The 24,853-nt window shown below is 42.2% G+C and overlaps 1 protein-coding gene across 1 annotated transcript in view; it reads right to left on the bottom strand.

Moving 5' to 3' along the window:
• The window catches only part of DYNC2H1 (dynein cytoplasmic 2 heavy chain 1), a 182,940-nt gene that overhangs the window by 13,217 nt on the left and 144,870 nt on the right, over nucleotides 1–24,853 (bottom strand). The window contains 3 exon segments of the mRNA XM_048493723.1: nucleotides 10,446–10,535; nucleotides 12,880–13,089; nucleotides 20,151–20,267. Of these exon segments, the coding sequence (XP_048349680.1) occupies nucleotides 10,446–10,535; nucleotides 12,880–13,089; nucleotides 20,151–20,267 (417 nt within the window).

Raw genomic sequence — 24,853 nt, 5'->3', positions numbered from 1 at the left:
AGGCAATTTGTTTCCAAAAGCATGATGAGATTCCATACATATTAACTTGGTTCACAGTGCGGCTGCAGAAAATTTATTTGTATGGCAGCTTCTAACTCCAGGAAAGATGTTCAAGTTCATTCCAGACAAGACAGAGGTAAAGTTGATCAGGAAATCTTACATGTTGGAGAGTACTGTTTGTCCCACATGTGATTGGGATTCAGATAGAGTTTATAAGATTCAGTGCTGAGCTCGGAGGTAATAGTGGACCCCACTCTGCTAATAGAAATACAAATAAGTACCATGTGAAATTAAAAGACAGCAGGTACGTTTCGCTATTCCCTAGCAAAATTAAATCTAAAACTAGTTGTTTAGGTTTAGCTCAGGAAAGAAGCCTACAGGAAAAATGCCCATGCGATTTTCAGAAGGCTTGTATGGCTGCAGTGAGGATTGTCTTCCAACACTGAGGTCAAAAGGTGTTGTTTTCATCTGTATCAGAGTCTCATCAGGAAAATCAAAAATGTTGAAGACGGAATATGAAATGAATATCAACATATTACACTGAAGCCTCTTGCTGCATTAGCTTTCCCACTCGAAGATGTGAGAAGAGTTTTTGATAAGCTTGCAGCCACATTTCCAGATGAAGACAGCTATAACGAGGTGCTCATGTTCTTCTTTGCTACTTATACTGAGAGTGCAGCTGGTAGAGATCCTCCATTTCCCATGAGAATATCGCATCATTATGATGCAGCTTTGGAACAATTGCCAAAAACTACAAACTGTTATGGGGGAATTCACAATGCTCTTATGGCCCCATCCAAAGTGGGGAGGAATCTGCTGCTATGAGCAGTCTGGGGATATGCCAGTGGATTTACCCTCCCCAGGGCACTTGCACTGTCAGAGGGCTGGATCTGCCAGCGGGATGTTGATGTAGCTCCCCCACAATGGCGTATCTAGGCACTGTCAGAGGGCTGGATCTGCCAGCGGGATGTTGATGTAGCTCCCCCACAATGGCGTATCTAGGACAGGACAGATGGGACAGTATCCAGGTGGGATTCAGGCACCACTTTCAAGCATAACATGGGGGTACATTGCCCCCCCCTGCTGCTCGCCCCTCTGCCTCTATCACCCACCTGCCACTTGCCCCTCACTTCTGCTGCAACCCACCACTTCTGCCGCCCACTGTATATCTGTACTTTGAACTTTAATGGGCCATTATTTTTATGGTGTTATCACACAAATTTAAAGTGGCCACCTAGGCTTACTTGTATAGGTCCCAATGATTGGAGAAGCCATTTCTTGTTATAAAATACTTTACTCATTCACTTCCTACTATCTATATATATAAAAATCTATCAGTGCGTTTTTCTGCTGACAGGTAATCTCCCAAACTACCGGACCAATTGCTTTGAAATTTTCACACAACATCGCATTCGCATGTGGCCAGGTTTCCATACTGTTTCCACACCTCCAGTTGTGTACATGTCACAACTATGCCAGTTATTGTGTACATGCCACACCTGTGACAGTTGGAACAACAGTTCTGTTCCGCAACAGCGCCATCTGCTGGCTGTCAAAGCAACACCCTCTGATACAAGGGAACCAACCAAGCCTTCCTTGAAAACCACTTCCTTATGGAGTGAAAGGGATGGGGTGGGCCATCTGCACATGGCCCACCCACCCTAATGGAGGAAGGTGAAGGTGAGGGAGGGTCCAAGGGTTTGCTGGACCAAACGCTCTGAAATTTGAACACAACGTAGCTCATGCCTCCCAGCGTGTTTTACGCTAGATAATTTGCCTGCAAGGGAAGGGAGTGAAAGGGACAGGACCAGCCACCTGCACATGGCCCACCCACCCTAGCAGAGGAAGAGGAACATTAGGGAGGGACTGGCCGAGTTGCCATGCAAGGGAACGGGAGAGAGGGAGGGGAGTGAGGGGCCCCTTGCCCCTCCCCTCCCTTGCAATCATTGTGCAATGACACATGTTCGAACCGTTCGCTTCCCCTTTTCTTTCTTTTCCACTTCACCTGACTGAGCCACAGCAACGCGTGGCCGGGCCCACTAGTGAATGTATAAATATGTACTTTTGGGGGTGGGGTTGCATGCTTTTATGAGGATTTTTATCCTGTTTCACAACTGCTCTTCCTTATTGAATTCTTTCATGACATTTTAATACAATTTATGCACAACTGATGCAAAATTAACACTGAAAATTGTGTAAAGTGAATGGCACAAATGGCTGAGAGCCAGAATGGTTAAGAGGTTAAGAGGAGTTGATTCTCAACTCTTCCACATGAGCAGCTGACTCCTACATTCCTGCTGGGTGACCTTGGGCTAATCCAGGAGTCTGTAACCTGAAGCTCTTCAGATGTTCATGGACTACAAATCCCATCAGTCCATGCCAACATGCAGACCCCTGGGCTAATCACAGTTCTCTCAGAACTCTCTCAGCCCCACCTACCTCACAAGGTGTCTGTTGTGGGAAGAAAAATGGAAAAGAGTTTGTAAGCTCCTTTGAGTCTCCTTACAGGAGAGAAATTTGGGGGGAGGGAGTAATAAATCCAAACTGTTCTTCTCTTCAAATGTGGCGCATGAAAATAAAAAAATGGCATAAAAAGTTGACTATGACAGAATTCCATGTTGAAATGTGGGACTGAGAAATTCAGCAGCATACTTGCCTCTTTCTTACACTAATACTGCAATATTTGCAACAATATTTACCAGTAAGTTTGACAGCTACGACTTATACATATTTCATACATTTCAGTCAATTTTATAAATTGATAACATTACCGCATAAGTATTACTAGACATAATACAAGAGAAGTACCTGTACTAATATTTGGCATTAAAAGTGAAATGGGTGAGTTATATTAGCTACTTTAGCTGTTTAATCATGAGATCTATGCTGTGACATAAAATGACTGCGGAGACACAGAGCTTTTATAAATGCACCTGACACACACAGTGTTAAAAACTAATAATCTGAAAGACAGTTGCCAGTAGTGTAGTATGCCTGTGATCGTTAAGATGTCCATCAACTAAAAGTCCCCCGAAGAAGTCTATTAATACATAAACATTGTACCTGAAAATACAGAAAGTGAAATCTACAAATAAAATGCATCACGGGGAATAATTAAATAGTAAAAAATAATGGATTCCCCGCTATGAGCTGAAATGCAATTAATGCATTTTCTGAAATCCACCCTCATTCAAAACATAGTCAGCAGGACCAGATATTCAAAGACACACTGGTGGCTGCTACCAGGGAATATGGGGGAGGAAAAATGAAAGCGTTGCTGACATGAGGAGGAGGGGGGAGGGGGGGATCTGCCTAGGCAAAGAGGGAGAAGTTAAGGAGGCTGAAGTTGGTTCACAGTTTCTTTTTCACATTTCCTACTTCCTTATCCGTGAATCCAATGACAAAGATTGAGGGCAATTTAAAATGCTCATGACCTTTTGGTCTGCAAACATGAAGAACAGAAACAGAAGAAAGGAACTCCCAAATAAGAATTGTGTCACCAGACATCACAAACCTCCACATTCACTGGATTCTGCTCTCCAAGGGCACATATTCTGTTTTCTGATCCAAAGCCCAGTTCTCATCTCAGCTGCTCCAAAGTAGGAAGCCCTGGGACAAATTTTCATGAGACTAAAGGCCAGGTGGTCCAAGCAACAGCATATATCTCCTTGGACAGAAGCATCCCCTGAATGTAGGGTTCTAAGGCTTGTGGTGGAACAAGACTTACTTTTAAATTGTTCTCATAGCATTCACAAATAAAGATCTAGGAAGTGTGAATAGGAAGCTTGAAACTGGGAACCAGTGTCATCCTCTGGCCTAAATGGGTGACTGAAGACATCAGTAGAGTCATACTTATGCAAAGCAGTATTTCAAAACTAAGAAGAGCAAAGGGGAAATTTCCATTCTTGGAGGTTCTGTACTGGGGCAGTCTACACTGTTGGGAAAGGTTGCACAAAGTGCTATTAAGCTATGATGATGGTTGTGATGGTTGCACAAATTGCTATTAGCCTTTGGTGATCCCTGACAGATGGGGGTTCCCTTGGCAATCCCCAAACCATTACTAGAAAACTCTATATTAAAAATACACCCAACACTCTTAAATAATCAAACAAGACAAAAAGAAAAGTAAAATGCTAAAAAGACGGACGGATACCACTCCCTTCTTCAGATTCTAACTGCCTAGACCTGCGACAATCTGTTCATGCAATCACTGAAGAAACCACTCCCAAGGCTTCCATGCCTGCCACCTTTGGTGACTTACTAAAACTCAAGAGTGGAAGGATTGCCTTTCCTCTGGAACCATTGAAACTGGACATTCATGGTAAGATAGCCATTTTTTTAATTTGGTGGTTCAGTGCCCTACTGATACACAGAAAACTATACTGAGAAAAGATATTTATATTGGACTAATAAGACTCAATCTTCAATCACCTGTATTTAATTTGCTTATTATGTTTATAGCCCATCTTTTTCACTGAGACTGAAAGTGAATCATAGAGGGCAAGCTGATGCAATCAATCAGACAAGACATCTAACAAGCAATATAATGGTTTTTGTTGTCAAGTCACAGCTGACTTATGGAGACCCCTGGTGGTCAAAAGACGTTCAGAGGTGGTTTGCCACTGCCTCTCTCTGCATCACCTTGGAAGTCTCCCTTCCAAATACTTGCCAGAGTGGAGGCTGAGAATATGTGACTGGCCCAGAGTCACCCAGCAAGTTTCTATATCAGAGCAGGAATCTGAACCTGGAGCTTTCCTAGGTCTTGGTCCAACACTACACTATGCTGGCTCTCATAATAGGGTTACAGAAATTTAAAACAACCTTAGAGCATTAGATGTGATTATGAATGAATGACAGTGCAGAAAAATGATATTACATCATTAGACACAATACAGAGGAATTGTATTGCTCCAATAGAAAATAATGACAAGAAAATATATACAGCTAATAAATCCTTTTTTGTTGCCGGAGTCAAGTCAGGGCCACCTGATGGCGATTCTGTAGGGTTTTCAAGGGAAGAGGCATTCAGAGGTGGTTTGTTGATGTTTGTCTCCGCATAGCAACCCTGGTAGTCCTTAGTCTCCCAACCAAATACTAAGAAGAGCCAACCCTGCTTAACTTCTGAGATCTGACAAGATTAGTGTTGGCTAGGCTATCCATTCTATACACAGCAGTCTCTCAGTCCCTCTTCTGTTACAAGTGCCTTTCTGAATCATTCCATTACAGCATAACCTTGTGACCTCTATAACAATGCCCTCCTGAACAACTCACTTTACACGGTCCATGAAATACCAGAAGCTGTTGCAAAACCTTGTAAAAACCTTGCTGCCAAATGCTGCATGAGTTGAGGCAAGAGCCCCTATATGATAATGATGAGTGAAAGTATGCACTGATTTCCAAGTGGGGGCCCAATGACATTGTGCAACAATGCCCTCAAGAATTTCCACACCTTGAGCCTGATATGTAGCAAAGATGCGTCCCACGATCCATCGCCCTATCACTGAGACTGACATTCATACCTCCTTAAAGGGTACAGACGCAGACTTTCAAGTCTTTGTTCTAGACATGTACAAGCTGTGTGCCCTTTTAATGTCTAAAGAATGCCATTCCCGCTCTCGTGGATGAGAAAAACGAAAAACCACTACATAAACTGTAATTTGTTTTTCTGTCACAGAGTCAAAACACATTGCTATGTCCTCTCTTCCAACCACAGCCATTTAATCAGGTGATCTTTAAATGTGTCACGTCACTGATTATGAACGCTTATTCCAGACAATTAAGGGTTGGGTTCTTTTCTTTCTATATTCATTAACAATATATTAGCCAACTCGGCATGCTTTTGATGATCTAACAACAGTTTTTCTTATAGTAGTAATCTCATCCTCATTAGAAGGATGCGAGTTTGCAAATGGTTCACTTAACCAAATGTCACAGAGTTATTTTGCAACTTGTGTTTAATAATTTCATTTCAGTCGCTTCTCCCAATAAACATTTTAACTCAACTCTTTAAGGAAGTTATGGCCAAGCAGTTGCATTCAATCAAATTCTAAGAGACTAAAATGGCTGACAATAGCATTTGGACTTCATTGAAATCAGAAATAATTATTGTGCAATTTAGGTTGTATAAATTCAAAGAGCTTAGCTAGGAAGTTGACACCAGAAGCATCATTTTATATCGGCAACCACTACCACTGATAACAAAGAGTGCTTATACTGATGTTGTTGGCTTGAATTTTTCCCTAAACCCTTTGTGACATGGTTGTACAGTGCAAAGGATTGGGGGTGGGGAGAGACCTGATGTCCTTGGGGCAAACTAAGAAAGAGAGGGACCCACAGTAATACATTTAATGATGTAAACCAAGCGTCAGACAGTTTGACATACTGGTTAGAGTACAGAGTCAGAACAATCTTGTGAACTTGCTTTGGCTGAGGACATGTGACTCATCCATTCTGCTATGGAAGCTAGCTGGGTGATCCTGTGTCCAGATTGGGAGAATTCTTATAAGGAAGCTTGGTGGGCAACTTTGGTTATACAAACTAAGCCTAACCTACTTTGCAAGCGTGTTGTGAGGATAAAATGGTATACAGGAGGATCATTCTTTCATTCCTCACTGGGGATAAAAGCAGAGTATAAATGAAATAAAATGAATAACATTTCTGAAGATCTATGGTTGACTCTATCTATGGTAGACTCTATCTATGGTTGACTCTATGGTTGACATAAGTCTTGGGTCATAGAGGAAGTTATCATTGGTTGTGGTGGGTTTTACGGGCTGTTTGGCCGTGGTCTGGTGGTCTTAACGTTTCGCCTGCATCTGAGGCTGACATCTTCAGAGGTGTATCACAGAGAAAAGTCTGTTACACACTGTGTGTAACAGACTTCCCTCTGTGATACTCCTCTAAAGATGCCAGCCACAGATGCAGGTGAAACGTTAAGAACAAGATCCACCAGACCACGGCCACACAGTCCGGAAAACCCACCACAACCAGTTGAATCCGGCCATGAAAGCCTTCGACAAAGTTATAATTTTTTCATAAGATGTGATGGACCATAGAATAGCTGCCTAGATATTCCAGTGGACTAAATCCGCTGTTACTGTCAGCTCACCCACTTTGCCAGGAGAGGTGAGGCTGTTCATGCACTGTGGTGCCAAGAGGGTTGAAGTGCTGGATATGATAAGCATATGAAAAAAGGAAGGAGGGTTGTGGAAAGAAGAGCAGTGGGTATGTAAAACTCTGCCCTAAAAAAAAAAAAACCCTTAGGAATATTTCTAAATAGTAATAAATGGTTCTATCAAACAATCAGAGCAAGGCAAGACAAAACAAAGGACCCAAACTAGATAGGTTTGTCTCATGCTTTAGAGCTCATCAGCCCTTTCCAGGTTGATCACTGGTTCAATGACTGTGGTTTCTAAGGGCTGGATCATTTTGAAGAGCTGGGAATGTTTGGAGAGACAATTGCAGACGGGAGCCCTCCCTTCCCCTCCCCTCCCCAGCAATACTGTTTTCAGGCAATTGCTAAAGGCACAGCCTTTCACACAACCGTAGCCAAAGACTCTTGATCTTCTGCTGGTTCAGCTTGCATCTTGCTCGCTGGCTGCAATCCATGAGCCAACAGTTTCATGCAGGGATACCTGCCTCTGGAGACTTTGGATGTATCCATCTGCTTGGTTACCTACTGCTTCCTGCCCCATCTGCCCATCTACCCCAGGGAGAAGGACATCTCCTCCAATGAACAAAAATACTCAGTTGAAAGACTGTGTGTCCAAAGGCAGTGCCATCCTAGGAAAATCAGATTCTCCAATGTCCACTGGACCCTACTTAGGAAGCCCCTTTTATTTACGAGGCATGATTTGGCCCTCACACACAGAGTATAGGTGCCTATCATGTGTGGGTTTATCTTGGGTGTTAACAAGGATGCTTGACTGGTAATTGTCTGATGAATTTCTCAGCATCAGTTAGAATTTCTTAGGAGATGGTGGACCTATTCAATGAAATTCAGAAGCAACCTCTGTCCAGCAAGTATTTAAACTTAGAACTCTGGAAAGCTCCTGATGGACCTTGCTTCATGACTAACAGGCAAGGATGGCTTAAGAAGTCAGAAAAATCCCTCCTCTAATACTGAAAAGTTTTAGCTGGTCGAGGCTTGGATTATGGGTGGCAGCTAAGGCAAGTCTGGGACAGGAAACTGGGAGTGCTGAGGATGGGATGGAGATTAAGTCCACAGGAAAAAAGCCGGCAGAACAGTGTCAGGAGAAGTGCTGAAACATGTACTCCTAGCCATGGTTGCGGAGGACAGAGGATACTCTGAGGTCAGAAACAAGAGAAGGATGAGAAGGAGCAAAGGTTACAGAGGCAGCCAGAGGTCAGTTGCTGGGATGTCAGAAAGCCACTGTACCAAAGTAAAAGCCGACATCTCAGAAGAAGACAAAAGCATAAAGCAGGAGAATACTAACAACAGAATACCATGATAAGTAGCAAGGATTGTTGACCAGACAAAGGCTCCCAGGTTTCCCTGAGACTTTATAGATGATTTCTGCTCCAGGGAGCCAATGGCTGAGTTTGTAGGCAGTGTCTTCCTGCAAGGCTGAAGCCTTCCTGTAGCCCTAAGAACCAATTCACCCAGTAACCACTGAACCTCAGGAGATGGGACAGCAATACTCATCCCAGGGCTGCCAGTTCAAATCCCACAAGTTCCTGATGATTGCCAACCAGGATGTATCATTTTTGTAAGTGAAGACTGGATTTTGGACACAAGTGAGACAACAGATAATCACATAAACAATTCCTGATAGCACAAACTTGACTAAAAGAACTCTAGTAAAATGGAGAATCAAAGTGGTACGCACAAAACACGACTGCCACAGAGTTTTTGCAAAGTTTAATGAAACTTCATGCCTGTGAAGTGGCCTAATGTATCTAATAATCCATGGCAATATGGAAAGGCTGAAATGTTAATTTGCTGGTGCCTTCTTCATCTTGTTGTATGTTCCCAAGAGTAAAGCTATTCTACATGGAAGAATGAAATTAAAATACTCTTTATTATAGAACTTCCTAATGCAATGTGCCTCGTCTACAGGGAATTCCAAGGAGCCTATTAAGGGAATGAATTTCTAAGCTGGTGAAAGCAATACACTTTTGACTACAGTATTTGTCATGTTCTATGGATAGGTTTTTGTATCTGTGTGAAGCTCAGTTTCTGAAACAGAATCAGACTAAATACAATCAACAGTTTTGGAATGCACTACAAGTGTTATCTGTTTGTTAAAAAAACTTACACTATTTTAGCTACAACGTAACACAAAAGGACTGAGCAATTCTCATTGGCACTCTAATCAGAAATTAATTAATTAATTCATGTGTTATTTCCAACTAGGGTCTCTGCTCCCAGTGCTGGCTTAACTGTCACACAGTTGATCTCAAGCTTGGTATCTAGCCAGGACCCAGATGGTTCCATGAAGCCCTATGAAACCCCAAAGGGCTTTCTCTTCAGCCTGATCATCCACACTCACAGGAGAGGACCTTGCCTGGTTGAATTTCTGGTCCTTTCCCCTGCGCTGCTGCTCTTTTGGACTTGACCTCCTGCCTCCCTTGGACGATGTTCACCTGCTCCTGGTCCTTCTGTCTCTCAGGAGCTGATAATGGAACCTGACCACTGCCTGCCCTAGACTATGCTACCGGCTTCTTGTCCCAGTTGACCGGTTGATAGCCTACTTCCTCTGGGATCCTAGTTTCTGACTGCTTGGATCCTGAACCCTGTCAGATTCTAACAGGATTCACCAGCTCTAGAGCCCCTGAGGCAGAAGGAGTTTTGAAAGGACTGAGTAACAATTAGCTTGCTATCCCTTTGCCTGGATCAGAATGTCTTGCCATGAATACAGAACATGGACCCGAACAAGCCACTGTTCTGTCTGCCTCAGTTCCCTATGTGCAATATGGAGATGGTATGAACCTAGTGTGCCAAGAAAATACTTTTCTCTCTTTTTGTTAAACATACAAAATAATAACTTATTTATTTATTTATGACCCGCCCTTCTCCGCAGGGCTCACAATGCACACAAGGTGCTTTGAATACTCTGGAAAACAGCATCCCATAAAAGCTATTCTTACATTCCGCTAATAGAAATGCATCATTATACGAGAGAATCTGTTATTGCCGTCGGAAAGTTGCACACAATCAATTGAGCCGCTGTAATCATGGCACTGAAGTTCAGCTTTGCATAAGGAGATGAAACTGTCAGCACTCCGACTGCCTGTGGCTGGCACAGGGAGACGGAGAGACACAAGGAAGCCGACTAAGCCCCATTACAATTCATCTTCCTTGTGTGAGGAACCAGCCGGAGGTTTTCTTTCGAAAAAGAAAGGCGGGATATCAATAGGCATAAAATGCACCCGCATGTTAAAATGATTCAAATGCGAATTCTTAATGAAATACAAAACCTTACCTGGATAGCGAGTGTGCGTGCAACGACCGCTCTCAGATACTGCAAAGGATCTTCTGGACCTTCCCACTTGCTTTGCCAAGCGAGGGGGCACTGAAATAAAGAAATATTGACTGGCCGCAGGATCGTACTAGCATTACTGTCGTTTTTTTCTTAAATGTTTAGACAGATCATGTAAGTCTGTTTTTTTATGTTAAAGGCAGTTTATTGAGTTTTAACATTGCATAACAATAACAAAAAACAAAATGTATAACTTGTAGTCAATAAAAACATAGTAAGAGAATCCTCTAATTGAAGTTTCAGGTCATATAAAGTTAAGTGACATGGCACTCAATTTTTAATTTATAACATACAGAACTTCACTTTCCCACTCCTAGGAGTGAACAAAAAGAGAAAAAAAGACACCGTTTCCCCCCCTTGGGCTTAGCAAACACAAATAGAGAACTGGTTGTGGTGGGTTTTCCGGGCTGGGTGGCCGTGGTCTGGTAGATCTTGTTCCTAACATTTCGCCTGCATCTGTGGCTGGCATCTTCAGAGGTGTAACACAGAGAGAAGTCTGTTACACACTGTTACAACGTTAGGAACAAGATCTACCAGACCATGGCCACACAGTCCGGAAAACCTATCATAACCAGTTGAATCTGGCCATGAAAGCCTTCGACAATACACAAATATAGAAGTTTTATAACTACCCATACTAATTAATTTATTAATTCGTTATCAGGCTATGTTACATTTATCCCGGAAAAATACTTTGTAAGTCTTTTTTTTTTCCCTAAAGGAATGAATAATGTGAAGGAGCAGGCTTGAAAGTCCCCCTGCCTTTGTTCCTCTGGGCTGGTTCCTAGGAAATTGGAAACCCCAGTGGCTGCCCTAAGTCTTTGCCTATCAACACCACCTCTTCTCTTACTCTCAAGGGTTAACAAAAGCAAAGTCATTACCACCCGGTGGATATCACCACCAGCAATTCTGAGAGTTTCTCCTGCTAAATGCAGATGGACTTCACTGGACCCTTTGTACCCATGTGGCTGTATGGAGGTGCTGCCTGGTTGACTGGTCTCTCATTTTGTCCCTACAAGTTTGAATCGAGTGACCCATCATAACTTTGCCGTTACAACACTCCAGGGATGGTGCACTTATCCTCTGCACCTGGTTCGAGCACTTTAAACAGCACTGAATAAATTGAATGTATATAGTCTGTTCAGGTGTTCAGATTCATCAAAGTTACAAAGAAAAAGTGAAAGAATGCAATCCCCTTTCCCTTTACTTTGTGCTGGTGGTGGAAAGGGCTGGCCAAGTCATAGCCAACTTATTGGGACCTTTTAGGATTTTCAAGATAAGAAGTGAATGGAGCTGGTGTGCCATCTGCCTATCTGTGCAGCAACCCTGAACTTCCTTGGTGTTTCTGACATCTGATAGATCAGGTCATCCAGGTTGGGGTCCACACTTGGTACTTATCCTAAATGATATTTAAGTAGGACAGGCTTGAAGTTGCTGCAGTTTAAAGTTCAGTATTTCTTTAGTTCCCATGGTTAACACTGTGAAGATTAGACTCCACACCAGCAAGTTAGGGCATAAACCTGCTTTATTTGAACTGCAGCACAAAGGCTCAGCCGGGCTTCTATCTTGGAAACAGGCCTCAAGTAGTCCCACCGTCCTCAGGAGCTTTTTTCCTCTCACCATTACACACACACATGCAAATCTGCTACTTGGCCACACAGTGGCAACTAGTAGAAACCTATATTTGCAATGGGGTGCTGTGTGGTTTCTGAGCTGTACGGCCGTGTTCTAGCAGCATTCTCTCCTGATGTGTCGCCTGCATCTGTGGCTGGCATCTTCAGAGGATCATACAGCCTGGAAACCACACAGCACCCCAGTGATTCCGGCCGTGAAAGCCTTCGACAATATATTTGCAATGACTGTTCATTGTCTATCGCCACATGGGTAAAATAGATTTCCTAGGTAAAAGCTTAGTCCTGCATGACTTGTGCCTCTCCAAAGAACATCTCCAGATAGAACATAGCTTCTTCTCTGTGTCCACACAATTCATAAGCTCTTTTTCAGAGAGCTGCCCCTGACTAGGTAATTCATATCTTCCCACAACACAAAAGAAATACATTCTATAAACTTGGGTGTTTTTTTCCTCTCTGTCCCTTGAGGTGTGACATCCTAGCGAGATATGATCAATGTTCATAATGCTTTATATTCTTTTTTGCATAAGGAGGGAAAGTTGTATTCACATGTTTCCACAATGACATTCCCAGATTTTGAACCAATGACCTCCTGCAGTTTTAAACCAAAAGTAAAAAAAAAAAAAAAAGGATCAGAAAAACTGGTGACACATACACATTGCCTGAATTAACAGGCTCTGGTTCGGGAGCATCACAATACAAAAGCATTGCACCATTCACCCCAAGAATTTTGCATAAAACCTTACCTTCTGATTCAATAAAGCACTCGCTAACTGTTGCACTTCTGAGCTCAGCAGTGAGGTACCTCTGATGACCTTACTGAGAGCTGCAAGAGACTGATGCAGGCTCTGAACTAAGCGGATGGCATTGAACTGTTCGAGAATAATGAATGAAAGAATTGGGGATCCTTGTCGTTCAGTAGGGGGAGACACCTTTTGATGAATCAGACTGGAATTCTGAAAGAAAAAGGCAAGCCATCCAGATAATGAACTAAAGCAAGGAGCCCTGATTTATAAAACATTTTTTCTTAAAAACCGCGCTGAGGTTCACATATCAGGTCTTTCCATTGTTTCTCTTTCCGCTTCTCCCACTATGAGCTTTCCAATTCAAGAGTATCATCTGCTTTTAAAACTATATTTGGTGGTTGTCATGGCAAGAGCTGAGAAGAAAATTTACAACATATTCACAGACAACACTGCTTATCACTTGCAGTTGCGAGTTTTACTGCTGCTTTTGCAATTTAAATACAAAGTGTTATATGCTGGGGCTTTAATTAATTAAAATATTAAGCATGTGACATGAATATTTCAAAGCAAAAATTGTTAGAGCAAGAAATATTAACTTTGTGGGAGGTTCAGACCAGTAATTTTGGAAAAATTTACTTAGGGCCACAGAATATATTACATTTTTAAACTGTGCTTCCAACAATATCTGAATGACAAAGTAGGCAAAGTGAATTTACAAATATGTTTACAATCTAGGTACCCTTTACTGTTGTGCCTAAAGGACCCTGTTTAGTGGTCATTTGATGGCAAACCCAGATTTACATCTACATAATGTATAAAATGAGTTATGATTTAGAGTCTGCACTTGAAATGTTGATGGATTAAACTTAACACATATCAGAAAGACAAGAACTAAAACTTAAATAGCTTATAATAGGAGAATTACACTGGAGGAATCTGAAACATATATTTTGGGAAAACATCTGAATCTGTCGCTTAAATGCAGCTAATGAGTGCTTCCTCTTCAATAATCAAAGTTCCTAAATTCTCACAACTCTGCAAATTGCTCAACTAAAGCCATTAGCAGAAAATTACTTCTGACATAATTTTCTCAGGATCTTGATTTCTTCCAAAATCAAGTGGTAAAATCATACAGATAATGAACAATTAGACGGGGTAAAATTCTTTACGTAAGTGATCGGTTTAAAGCAATCTATTTTTATTGATATAAAATCATACAGCAGCGGAATTCATTTTCACCGACTGATTTTGAAATGGTTGTTATACTGTGATGGGAACACTCATAAAGAATGGTTGGAACACGTGATGTCGCCTTCTACTGAATCAGACCATTGGTCCATCAGAGTCAGTATTAAGAACTCAGACTGGCAGCAGCTTCCTAGAGTTTCAGGGAAAGATGTTCCACATCCCCTGTCACCTGATCTTTTTAACGGGGTATGTCAAGGGTTGAATGTGGGATCTTCTACATGCCAGGTAGATGCTCTATCACTGAGCCATGCCTATTCCCCATTATAAAACAACAACTGTTCATTCCAACAGCAGTGTACTGTGGGAATTCACATGGATTCCAAGTTTCCTTCAACAACATCAACATCAACAACAACAACTGAAGTAAGCAGTTCATTCTCTGTGCATTAGTAGAACCCACTCAGAATATATTCAATGCATAACACTTCAGAGAAGTATGTATCCTTTCATGGTACTCCAAAAAGAATTAAAAGAAAAGACTTGTTTTAAAAGATTCACGAGGCTACAGATAGGACAGAATATGGATAGTGATCTACTAGAAACAGAATGGTTTCTAATTGGCAAAGGTGTCAGAGCAGGATGTATTTCATATGCCTATCTCTTCAATTTATACACAGAAAATATAAGGAAAGCTAGGCCGTTTCCGCACGGCCCTTTTATGGCGCCCTGGGGACGGCAAAAACGCCGTTCCCAGGGAGCCATTCGCACAGGCGGCTTCGCTCCCCCTCCCCCCTTTAAAGGGTTGTTTTTGCCCCAACAGCGTGTTCCCGGCGGCGCGGTGCGAACAGCACCGCCGGGAACACACTGTTTCCCTTCCCTTTCCCACTCACCTTGTCCCCGTCGTCGGCCTGCTGGCCTCCGAAACCCCTCCCTCACTGTCCTCCAACCCCTGGAGTCGGAGGTCAGCGTGGGTGGGGCTTCGGAGGCCAGCAGGCTTTGTGACGGGACAACAAGGTGAGTGCGGAAAGGGGTAACTCCATCGCGGAGACATGCAATAGATCGCCGACCTCCATGCGCCGGCAGAATTCTTGCTGGCGTGGAAGCCTGGGGGGTCGTCTTGGGCTTGGCCCTAGATTAAATTTAGATGACGATGGAGTGAAAACTGATGGAAGGAACATTAACAATTTGAGATACACAGAAAACTCCACATCACTGGCAGAAAATTGTGAACGGCCTATTAACAAAGACGCGTTGCATCAACCGCTTTATGTGCTCAAAAAGTGCGTAACAAATATTAAAGTGCATAACAAATATTAAAGTGCATATACAGTGAAAACAAGTGCAAAGATACATACAATAGCACATAAAGCGGTTGATGCAACGCGTCTTTGTTGATTGGCTGATCTGTAACGTTGCATCGGTTGGTTGACAGAAAATTGTGAACCCCAGAAGGTTAAAGTAGAAAATGCCAGAGCAGTATTACATCTGAACATCAACATGACAAAAGTAATGACTACTGGAGAATTAAACAACTTTCAGGTTGATGATGAAGAAACTGAAACTGTTCAAGTTATTCTATTCCTTGGCTTAATCATCAAAAGGGAGACTGTGACCAAAAAATGAGAAGGAAATTGAGACTGTGAAGCGCAGCCATGAAAGGGCTAGAAAAGACCATTAAGTATGTGTCTCTAGTGACCAAAATCAAGATAAGTTACTCTAACCCCATTACTGTGTATAGGTGTGAAAACTGGGCAATGAAGAAAGCTGATAAGAAGAAAGTTGATTTGAAATGTGGTGCTGGAGGAAGCCACAACCCTCAGTTTGTAAGACCTGATAAAGGTGGTTACTGATAGGATGTTCGGGAAGTCAATAATTCATTGGGTCACCATAAATCAGAAGCAACTTGATGGTGCTTAACCATCAAGTATCTCACATGATAAATCCCATACCATCTATAGACAGTAGTTTCTCTGGATAGTGATCTACTAGAAAGGTATAAAAATGTTCCCAAGAAAAGAAATTACATGATTTTAAATTTATGTTTCTTTTTAATAACTGACTGCGTGTATCCTCCATAGTCAGTACTGAATGAAAAGCCGTAAGAGCACACCATATTATTTGAATAATAAAAAGGAATTTGTTATTGGGTAAGTTAAAAACACCCTGTTGTCAGATTTTAAATGGAAATAGATTATACATACTCAACTTTGGGTATATATTGCATTAATGCATTTTGTTGGTAAAATAAAGCATTCTATTGGTAAAATATTTTATCTCTATTATTTCAGTGAAACAAAGTTTACGAATGAAAATGCAGGTTAATCATTTTGCTGCAGGCTAATTCTGGCTGTGTGAATATGAGTATATATTAACTGCATTCCATGAGTTTGAGCCAAGTGACTGACTTGTTTAGAATTTCAGTTCTGTAAGCAGAACAAAGTTACCACATTCACTGCCAGGCTCAGCAATGACAACCCTTTCTTCTTCATAATTTGTCATTTCAAACCCAGAAGCTGCTTCACAAAAAGGGCCTGGATACTAACATTAATTTACATAGCTTTCTCATGCTTAACATTTATTACCAGCTTCCCAATCACTGTCAACACAAACACACACACACAACATATATAGGAAAACATAGTCAGTTTTGGGAAGCACATGATTCCTTCCTTTAGCCTGCACTGGTTGTTAAAGAGTTCCTCACCCCAATCCATGTCAATGATTTTTGCCAGCTGAAACAAGGAGACGAATTATGTGATGCCCCAACTTGTGCAGGGACTCCCACTAGATGATATAGTGGGGGAAGAAAGATCACCAAGATGATGCCAATCCACAAGGTAAATCTAAAGCTCAGATAAAGATCCAGTAACTATGCTCTCACTTTTGATGGAGAGACCTGAAGCTCATACATGGGAATCAAGTTCTCTGGCAAGCACAGATTTCTGAGACACTTTGTATGCCTCCAAAGTTCACTGTGTTCTCAATTACTGAAGGGCAGAAAAGGGGCACAGCCTTGATTCTGACTTTGTTATGAGCTTATGACTCATTCTGAACTTGTTGGACCCCCGCATAAAGTCAGAGACAAGAAAAAGGGTTAGTGCTGGTAGGAGCAGCTACTGTGTTCACTGACTTCATATGCCTTGAAATAATCTGTTTATTAAATATATGTATTAGTTTATTTATTAAATATTTTGGCTACCAATCTTGATCTTCTTTGATCTGAGATTGCAAATGCCTTAGCAGACCAGGTGCTCAGGAGCAGCAGCAGCAGCAGCAGCAGGCCATTGCTTTCACATCCTGCACATGAGCTCCCAAAGGCACCTGGTGGGCCACTGTGAGTAGCAGAGTGCTGGACTAGATGGACTCTGGTCTGAGCCAGCAGGCTCTTTCTTATGTTCTTAAAATATTTATATGATGCTTTCCCCCATGGATCAAAGTGGCTCATATTTAAAACAATCAAACAATAACATTCCAGCTCCTTGAATCGAATTTGGAAATAAACTGGCACCAAGGAAACGGTTTTAAAAGAGGCAAGAAGTGTTCTTGAAAGCAACCCATAACAACAATTAGGCGGCCAAATTTTAATAGTTTTGACAGCAAAATATCCTAAGTGATACCTTGGGAATGTCAAACAGAATTATTAATAGTATTTTAAAAGTCTAAAGTTTCTTTTCAAGAATTAAAGTTAAAAGGTTTCAGTAAGAAATTAATTAATTTATGTAAATGTAAAAAAAAAGTTCTACAAATTGTACCTGCACTGATTAGTATGAAAGAAGGGACCAGTGAGCAATCTTGAATTTTGAATGACCATCAAAAAGAAATGTGCACACAGATAATAATCTTGATTTTAAAAAACACCTGTGACTAATCATGCAGATTAAAATTTAAATATAACTCATTCAGTTCAGTTTGGAAAGGTATGCACGATCAATGTTAAAAAATTCATAATTATTCAGGAATGCTGGAAAATTAATTGGTTAGAAGGTTCTATGCACGGCAGCAAGAAAGATCTAAATCTCGCTTTGTGAAAGCAAGAGGCTGTTTCCACATAAGGTTTCTTAGTTGTTTAATTATGGAAAAGCTGGGCAAAGTAGATCCTAAGATCATCTGAAGGTGAAACGTCAGCCACTGTAGGACCCATTATATCACTTGGAGACGACTCAGAAGTAGCATCAGATTCTTCTCCAGTTGAATCTTCTAAGGTGAGTGTATGTTCACATGCTGAATGTCACAGAGAATCAGGGACCGTATGGTGAGTGCCTGATCTATGACACTCTCCCTTAGATGGCAGTGATTCTCTATGCTCACTAGACAGTTGCCTACAACCAGAGCCAGGCCATCTGGTATCCGACCTTGAGACCACAATGGGGCATATGGTGGTCAGTATGGCCATGGCCCAGATAGAGACCAAACATCTGAAGGGTAACATCCCAGTGTTGAGGGATAGTCTTGGTATGACCTGTCCCAAAAAGCAGTTGGTGGCAGAGATTTGGATGAAGTCTCCACCACATCATCATCTGACGAATCAGATAAGGTAGGTGTTTTTGGTCTTGAAGGAAAATCTGGGTGAACAATCTCCAATCACACTCCGGATTGCATTAGTGAAAGTGATCTCAAACCAATGCGAATCAACCCGAACAGTGATAAACTTCTCCACTGGAAATGGGAAGCTGTCGAAAGTGGCTAGTATGACTCCGCCCAGGAGAAAACTGCTGACCTCGGCTGGGGGATGGTCTTGACAGTGATAGCAAGGGACTTCACTACCGATCCCTCAATGGCAAAACTCTCATCTGGGGAGAAGCCTGTACCACAGTATGCAGCGATTTAGAGTGATCGCTGACCACAGTCCCCTTGGGCAACAACCGTGTGCTGTGCTCTTGGTGCCAAGGGCTACGCCTGCAAGCTTCTTTTGACAGCGGTGACCTCAACACTGACTTCCTCCTCCAAGAAGGTTTGTCATCTGCTGAATGCCTCAATCTGGTCTGACCTCACTTCAACTGCTAGGAGCGCTGCTAAGGCTTTTTTGCTGGTGGTTCAAAAGAAGCCTGCGACGCCTCAGAATTTTTAAAAAATAAGGTGGTTTCTTTACAGCTGGGGCTGAGACCACGGAGGGAAACTTGATCAGCCTGTCTCCTTGAGGTAATTCTGAGGCCAAGAGTTTGTCTTACTATGTAGCCTTCGGTCAGGAGGCTTGAATGTTGAGGACTTTGGGGGTAAGGAAGGTACATGGTCAGCATGTTGATGGAATGTGGCACTCGGGAGAGCTTCTTCACTTCAAAAAGCTTGTATTCTCTCTGTGGATGGCCTGTGTACACGCAGTCCCAATGTGACGCTGCTCAGAAGGCCATGAAGATGAACAAAGGTTTAATTTATTGTCGAAGGCTTTCATGGCTGGAATCACTTGGGTGCTGTGTGGTTTCCGGGCTGTATGGCCGTGTTCTAGCAGCATTCTCTCCTGACGTTTCGCCTGCATCTGTGGATGGCATCTTCAGAGGATCAGATCCTCTGAAGATGCCAGCCACAGATGGCATGAACGCTTCGGTGACAGAATGTTGCCAAAATACTAAATTCTAACCCGAAACCAACTCTAGCACCCAAAAGGTTTAATTGGTCATCTCTTGATGGCAGTACAGTAAACTGATCTTGCTCCAGACCTCTTATTTTGGACCTTTGCATATTCTACTAAAACCCATCTTTCATAAATATTTCATGAAATTCTAGTCTGTCTAGTTTTATTTGTTGAAGACAACTAAAATATCTTCCCAGGAGTCTCAATACATAGACTGAAATTAAGTGAACTTGGAGAGGGGGGTATTTGTGGCAAGCAGATTTTTAGTTTGCTTTAAGCATCCCCTTGCCTAGAGCTAATTGCAGCTGATTGTAAAAGCAGCTGATATTTTGGATATGGAACAAAAATAAAATGGTACTTGAAATTGATTTAGGTAGCAACCTCTTCATCTTATTAAATTCACATTTTTATAGAAAGCCTTCATTTTCAAGATGCATGATGACATTTATACCTTTAACCCAGTTGTTACTTTAAAGATGGAATTGAAATCTTTTCTAGCTATTAACCTTCTTACCTGATTAAGTTTCTTCCATAGATTGAGGACTGGAGAAAGCTCATTAGACCAGATATCTCTGTCAAATTTGCAGCCAGCAGTTACAGACCTGCTCAAAATCCGAAGTTGTGAAATTACCTGTAAGATAAAAAGATAATATGACAGCATGCTGACACAGACAGGGTTGCAGGTGAGTCAAATAAACAGAAATGTCTTTCTCAAGAAAACAATCCAGTTTTTTAATCCTACAGAGTAGAGATACATTTATTTTGTAATATAATTGCTTCAATAGGTATTGCTTCAATAGATATTTTTCCTGCATTCTCGATGTGAATAGGACAGCAGCAATCTTAACAACATATAAGACTGAATTGTGAATGATTGCTGGTTGTTAAGGTTTTCTATCTATCCATCTATCCATCCATCCATCCTTCCTTTACATTTATATCCCGCCAATCTCCCGAAGGACTCAAGGTGGTTTTACAATCAATATATGATAAAAACATATAAAAACAGTACAAAATTACAAATTACCAGATTAAAGCAATTTCTAGATGGTGTAAAAAGAGTCCTAAACAACAATAAGAGAACAGGCGGGTGAGACATATTCTAGGTGAGGATCAAGAATGGTATCACAAAGGGTGCCCAGTTGGCCCAACAGGGAAGGCCTGGTGGAATAGCTCTGTTTTACAGGCCCTTGGGATGCACATTCCACCAGGTCGGGGCCAAGGCCGTAAAAGCCCTGGCCCGTGTTGATGCCAGCTGGACATCCTTGGGGCCCGGGACCATTAACAGATTCCCCTCTGCAGATTGGAGGGGCCTTTGAGGATAGTATCGGGAGAGCGATTTCACAGATACGCAGGTCCAAGACAGTTAATGGCCTAAAGGTCAATGCCAAAACTTTGAAGATGACCCGATGCTCGATAGGCAGTCTAAACTAAGTCTTCCAACAATGGAATGAACTTTCCTCCTCCCCTCTCCCACTGCTGCCCACTGATCTCAACAAAGTGCTGCTCTTGAGGGACAGAGGACCTTGAGGACCACGATGGGGGTTCAGCAGAGGAAAATCAGTGGAAATTGTCAGTATGTATCCATCCCCTTATGCTGTAGGTGGGGCAAGGGAGCAAGTATATATTGATCCAATGCAGGGGTAGGGAACCTGCGGCTCTCCAGATGTTCAGGAACTACAATTCCCATCAGCCCCTACCAGCATGGCCAATTGACCATGCTGACAGAGGCTGATGGGAATTGTAGTTCCTGAACATCTGGAGAGCCGCAGGTTCCCTACCCCTGATCCAATGCCTTTGCTGCTGAATCAACATCAGGAACTAGGCAGCTGGAGCGGGGGAAGCACTCTGCTTCTCCTACGCTGACCTTGTGGGAATAACTGAGGCACTGGGGATCTAAAAAAAGCCCAAAGTATACTCAGGGAAGCCTTGCAGGTTCCTTCTACCAAAGATCATTGAAGTAACCCTATTTATAACTTAATTCACAAAGGTTAGATGAGGAAAAAAATCAAGTGTAATAATTTATATAAGTAATTCTGTAATCTTTATCTTCATATTAAGTCAGTCCAATATTTTCACTTCTAAGTCAGTGGCATGGTTCAGACATTAACCAAACCCTTGGACTTTGTTAGCAGTTTGATTATTAAAAGGCTTTCTCTTTTGTGGCCAACTACACTTGCTCTTTTGTTGCAAACTGTTGCTTCACATTGGAACCGCAAACTACGGTTTATTATTCTTCCTAGTAAGCCAAGATTTTAAACTCTGGTTTAATTTTGGTTCAGCAATTCTGGCTAGAAAGGTAGAGAGCAAGTTCTAGTTAATAGTTTTGATGTAATGACGAATGAGAATTTGCCATGGAAGCAGAACTATTTTACTGCCAAGCAGCATGCAAGGGGAAGAGGAACGATGATAGTGGTTCTCAGCCTTCCTAATGCCGCGACCCTTTAATACAGTTCCTCATGTTGTGGTGACCCCCAACCCTAACATTTACCCATTTTACAGACGAAGAACACTGATGCAGAGAGTCTTAGGCGACCCCTGTGAAAGGGTCATTTGACCCCCAAGGGGTCCCGACCCCCAGGTTGAGAACCACTGAACTATGCAAACCCAAATATCCCCCATGTTCCGTTATGCAAGTACAATGTTTTGATTTAGATCACATTTTTCTGCCTCTTGTCATAACAATGATGGTGGTATCAAGTGGCAACCAGTTCATGGTGACCCCTCATTGGGCTTCCAAGGCAAGAAATGAGCAGAAGTAGTTTGCCTGCCTCTGTGTAGTAACCGTGGTATTCCTTGGAAGCAAGGTCCCACCCAGGAGCAACTGTCCAGACCCACTCTGCCTATGGCTGAAGCTCTGACACAAGCTCGAAGCGGAGTCAGAGTATCCATGTTCTTTGTCACAGAACTATAGTAGGAGCTCTAACATCAACATATCATAACAGTAGGATTTTTTCTTCTTTACGTGTTATTTAAAGCAGTTGGCTTTTCTAAGGTTTTCAACCTAAACTGTAATTCCTGTTTTCCTTGGCCTCACACAATTTTTACAATAAATATACATTAATCTTTCCACAGGCCTGAACAATTTTGTTGTTAAGCACACAACATTATACACTTAAACTCCACTTGTTCCTGCATTTTTGATTGATTTTCTAATCTTGAAAAATACGTGATGATGCAGTGTTTCATTTTCTTTGTTTGTCTGATAAATTAGGTGCTGTTGTTTGGTTCAGCAAAAGCAAATTAAAATAATTTATCAGCCTTACTGGAACATGAAACCTCACTAGCTGGTAGTCAGTAGAAGTGGAATTTTAACTTTTATAATTGTTGCTATAGATTAATTAGATACACATCATGGAAAATAAATTAGAACTTTAAAAGAACATACACAATAATGTATAAAAATCATTCAACGTTTCCTGTTCCAAACAAATACAAAAAAAGAATGATTTACCCCAATGAAAACATCTACCACCGCCATAAGGAAAAGTTTGTTATTTCCTTTTACCCCACAAATTGCTTACCCAGTAAAAGAAGTTCCAGGAAAATATTCTCTGGTGCTACGAAGCAGCTAAACTGACTGCAAATTTTAGGGGGGGAAATTCCAGACTCTGAACAGCTTACGTGGGCCTATAATTAGCATTGCCAGGTCCATCCTGGCAACTTGTGGGAGGTTTAGGTGGACCGGTTTGGGGGCGGTAATCAGCAGCACCTATGTAATTGTGTCACTTCTTGTTTATGTGAAGGTGCCAGGATCCCACCGGAGGGACAGTCTAGCACTTGTGGAAAAAACTCTATGGAAAACACAGAATTTTTCGCAAGTGCTAGAACGTCTTCTTGATACAATGCCAGCCCTTCTGTATAAACTGGAAGTGATGTCATTACATAGATGATGCTGATCATACCCCCCTTCCTGCTCCCAGCATGCCTCTGCCTGCCAAACAGTCCAATGTCAGTGGGTCATTACCCACCATTACTGAGCAATTATTTCTTCTCTGGTCACAGGTAAGAAAATAATGCCTTCTTAGAAGTATGCAATTCTGCTTTCACTGTCAAATCATTTGACAGTGAGAGAGCCACAGAACTATGCTGCAATTCAATACTCTTGGTTAATAATGCCAAATTCGGAGCCAGAGAATCAATTGAAGCTAGTGACTCACATTGCAATCCTATGCAGAGTTACTCCACTCTAAATTAGTTTAGAGTGGCAGACAATTGCTCTGTCAATAAATATGAGAATATTTGCTAACTATATGGCTGGTTGGTCATCCATTCTAGGCAGATAAAAATAAATGCCCATGATTAATGAATTCTGAAGTGGGTTTGACCTGTGTCTATTTTCCGTTACCATTAAACTGGACATAAGATAACAACAGCAACAGCATCATCCTGGGGCTAGCTATACTGACATAACTGATTTGGTGCATAAGGGAGACAAAATGTTTCGTAAATCGAGGTGTGGGAAAGCCCAGAGATGAACACTGAGAATCATGTTGATGGCAGCTTGCCGCGGTGAGCCCAGTTGCACAGTGGGGAAGCGGCAAGGACTTCTTTTCCCCTGTCCCAACTTCTCCAACGATTTCCTCTTTCCCTCCACCTGGCAAAAGGCTCATCAGGGCTAGGCCTGGCAGCATCCACTGGGTGACTTGATAATCCCACTTGCCTGACTCAACCAGGCCTGGCTGCTTGCGGCTGTTCAACAGCAGCCACCCTGTGAAAGGCAGTCTGATGAAATGGTTAGTGCTTCAGACAAGGTCTGGGAGACCCAAGTCTGAATCTCCATCTCGCTGTGGAAGCTCGCTGGTTGATTTTGGACCAGTCATATATTTTCAGCCTAATCTTACTTGCAGGGTTGTGGTGTAGATAAAACGCAGAGGAGGCTATTGTAAGCTGCTCCGGTCTCCACTGTGGAGAAAGAATAACTTTCCATGGTAGAGCTACAAAGGGAGAGGGAACAGAAAACTTAAGTCAGAGGGCCAGATAAAGGTAGGTTAGCATTTTGGGAAGAAGGAACACCAACCAAAGGTTGGGATGTTCCTAGACCAGGGGTCGGGAACCTTTTCCCCTCAAAGAGCCATTTGGCTCCCCTCCCAGGCATCCCCGACCACTTGCTCGCTCGCCCAGCCCAGCTCACCCCGCCTGCAGGGCGAAGTGCGTAAGATGAACCGGCAACCTGGCCTGACCGCCCGAGGCGATGAACGCGCCCGCCCACCATGC

Source organism: Sphaerodactylus townsendi, linkage group LG04 (genome assembly GCF_021028975.2).
Source record: "Sphaerodactylus townsendi isolate TG3544 linkage group LG04, MPM_Stown_v2.3, whole genome shotgun sequence".
NCBI classification, from domain to species: domain Eukaryota; kingdom Metazoa; phylum Chordata; class Lepidosauria; order Squamata; family Sphaerodactylidae; genus Sphaerodactylus; species Sphaerodactylus townsendi.
Note: the sequence above shows the minus strand (reverse complement) of the source record. Positions and strands in the feature narration are given on the sequence as shown.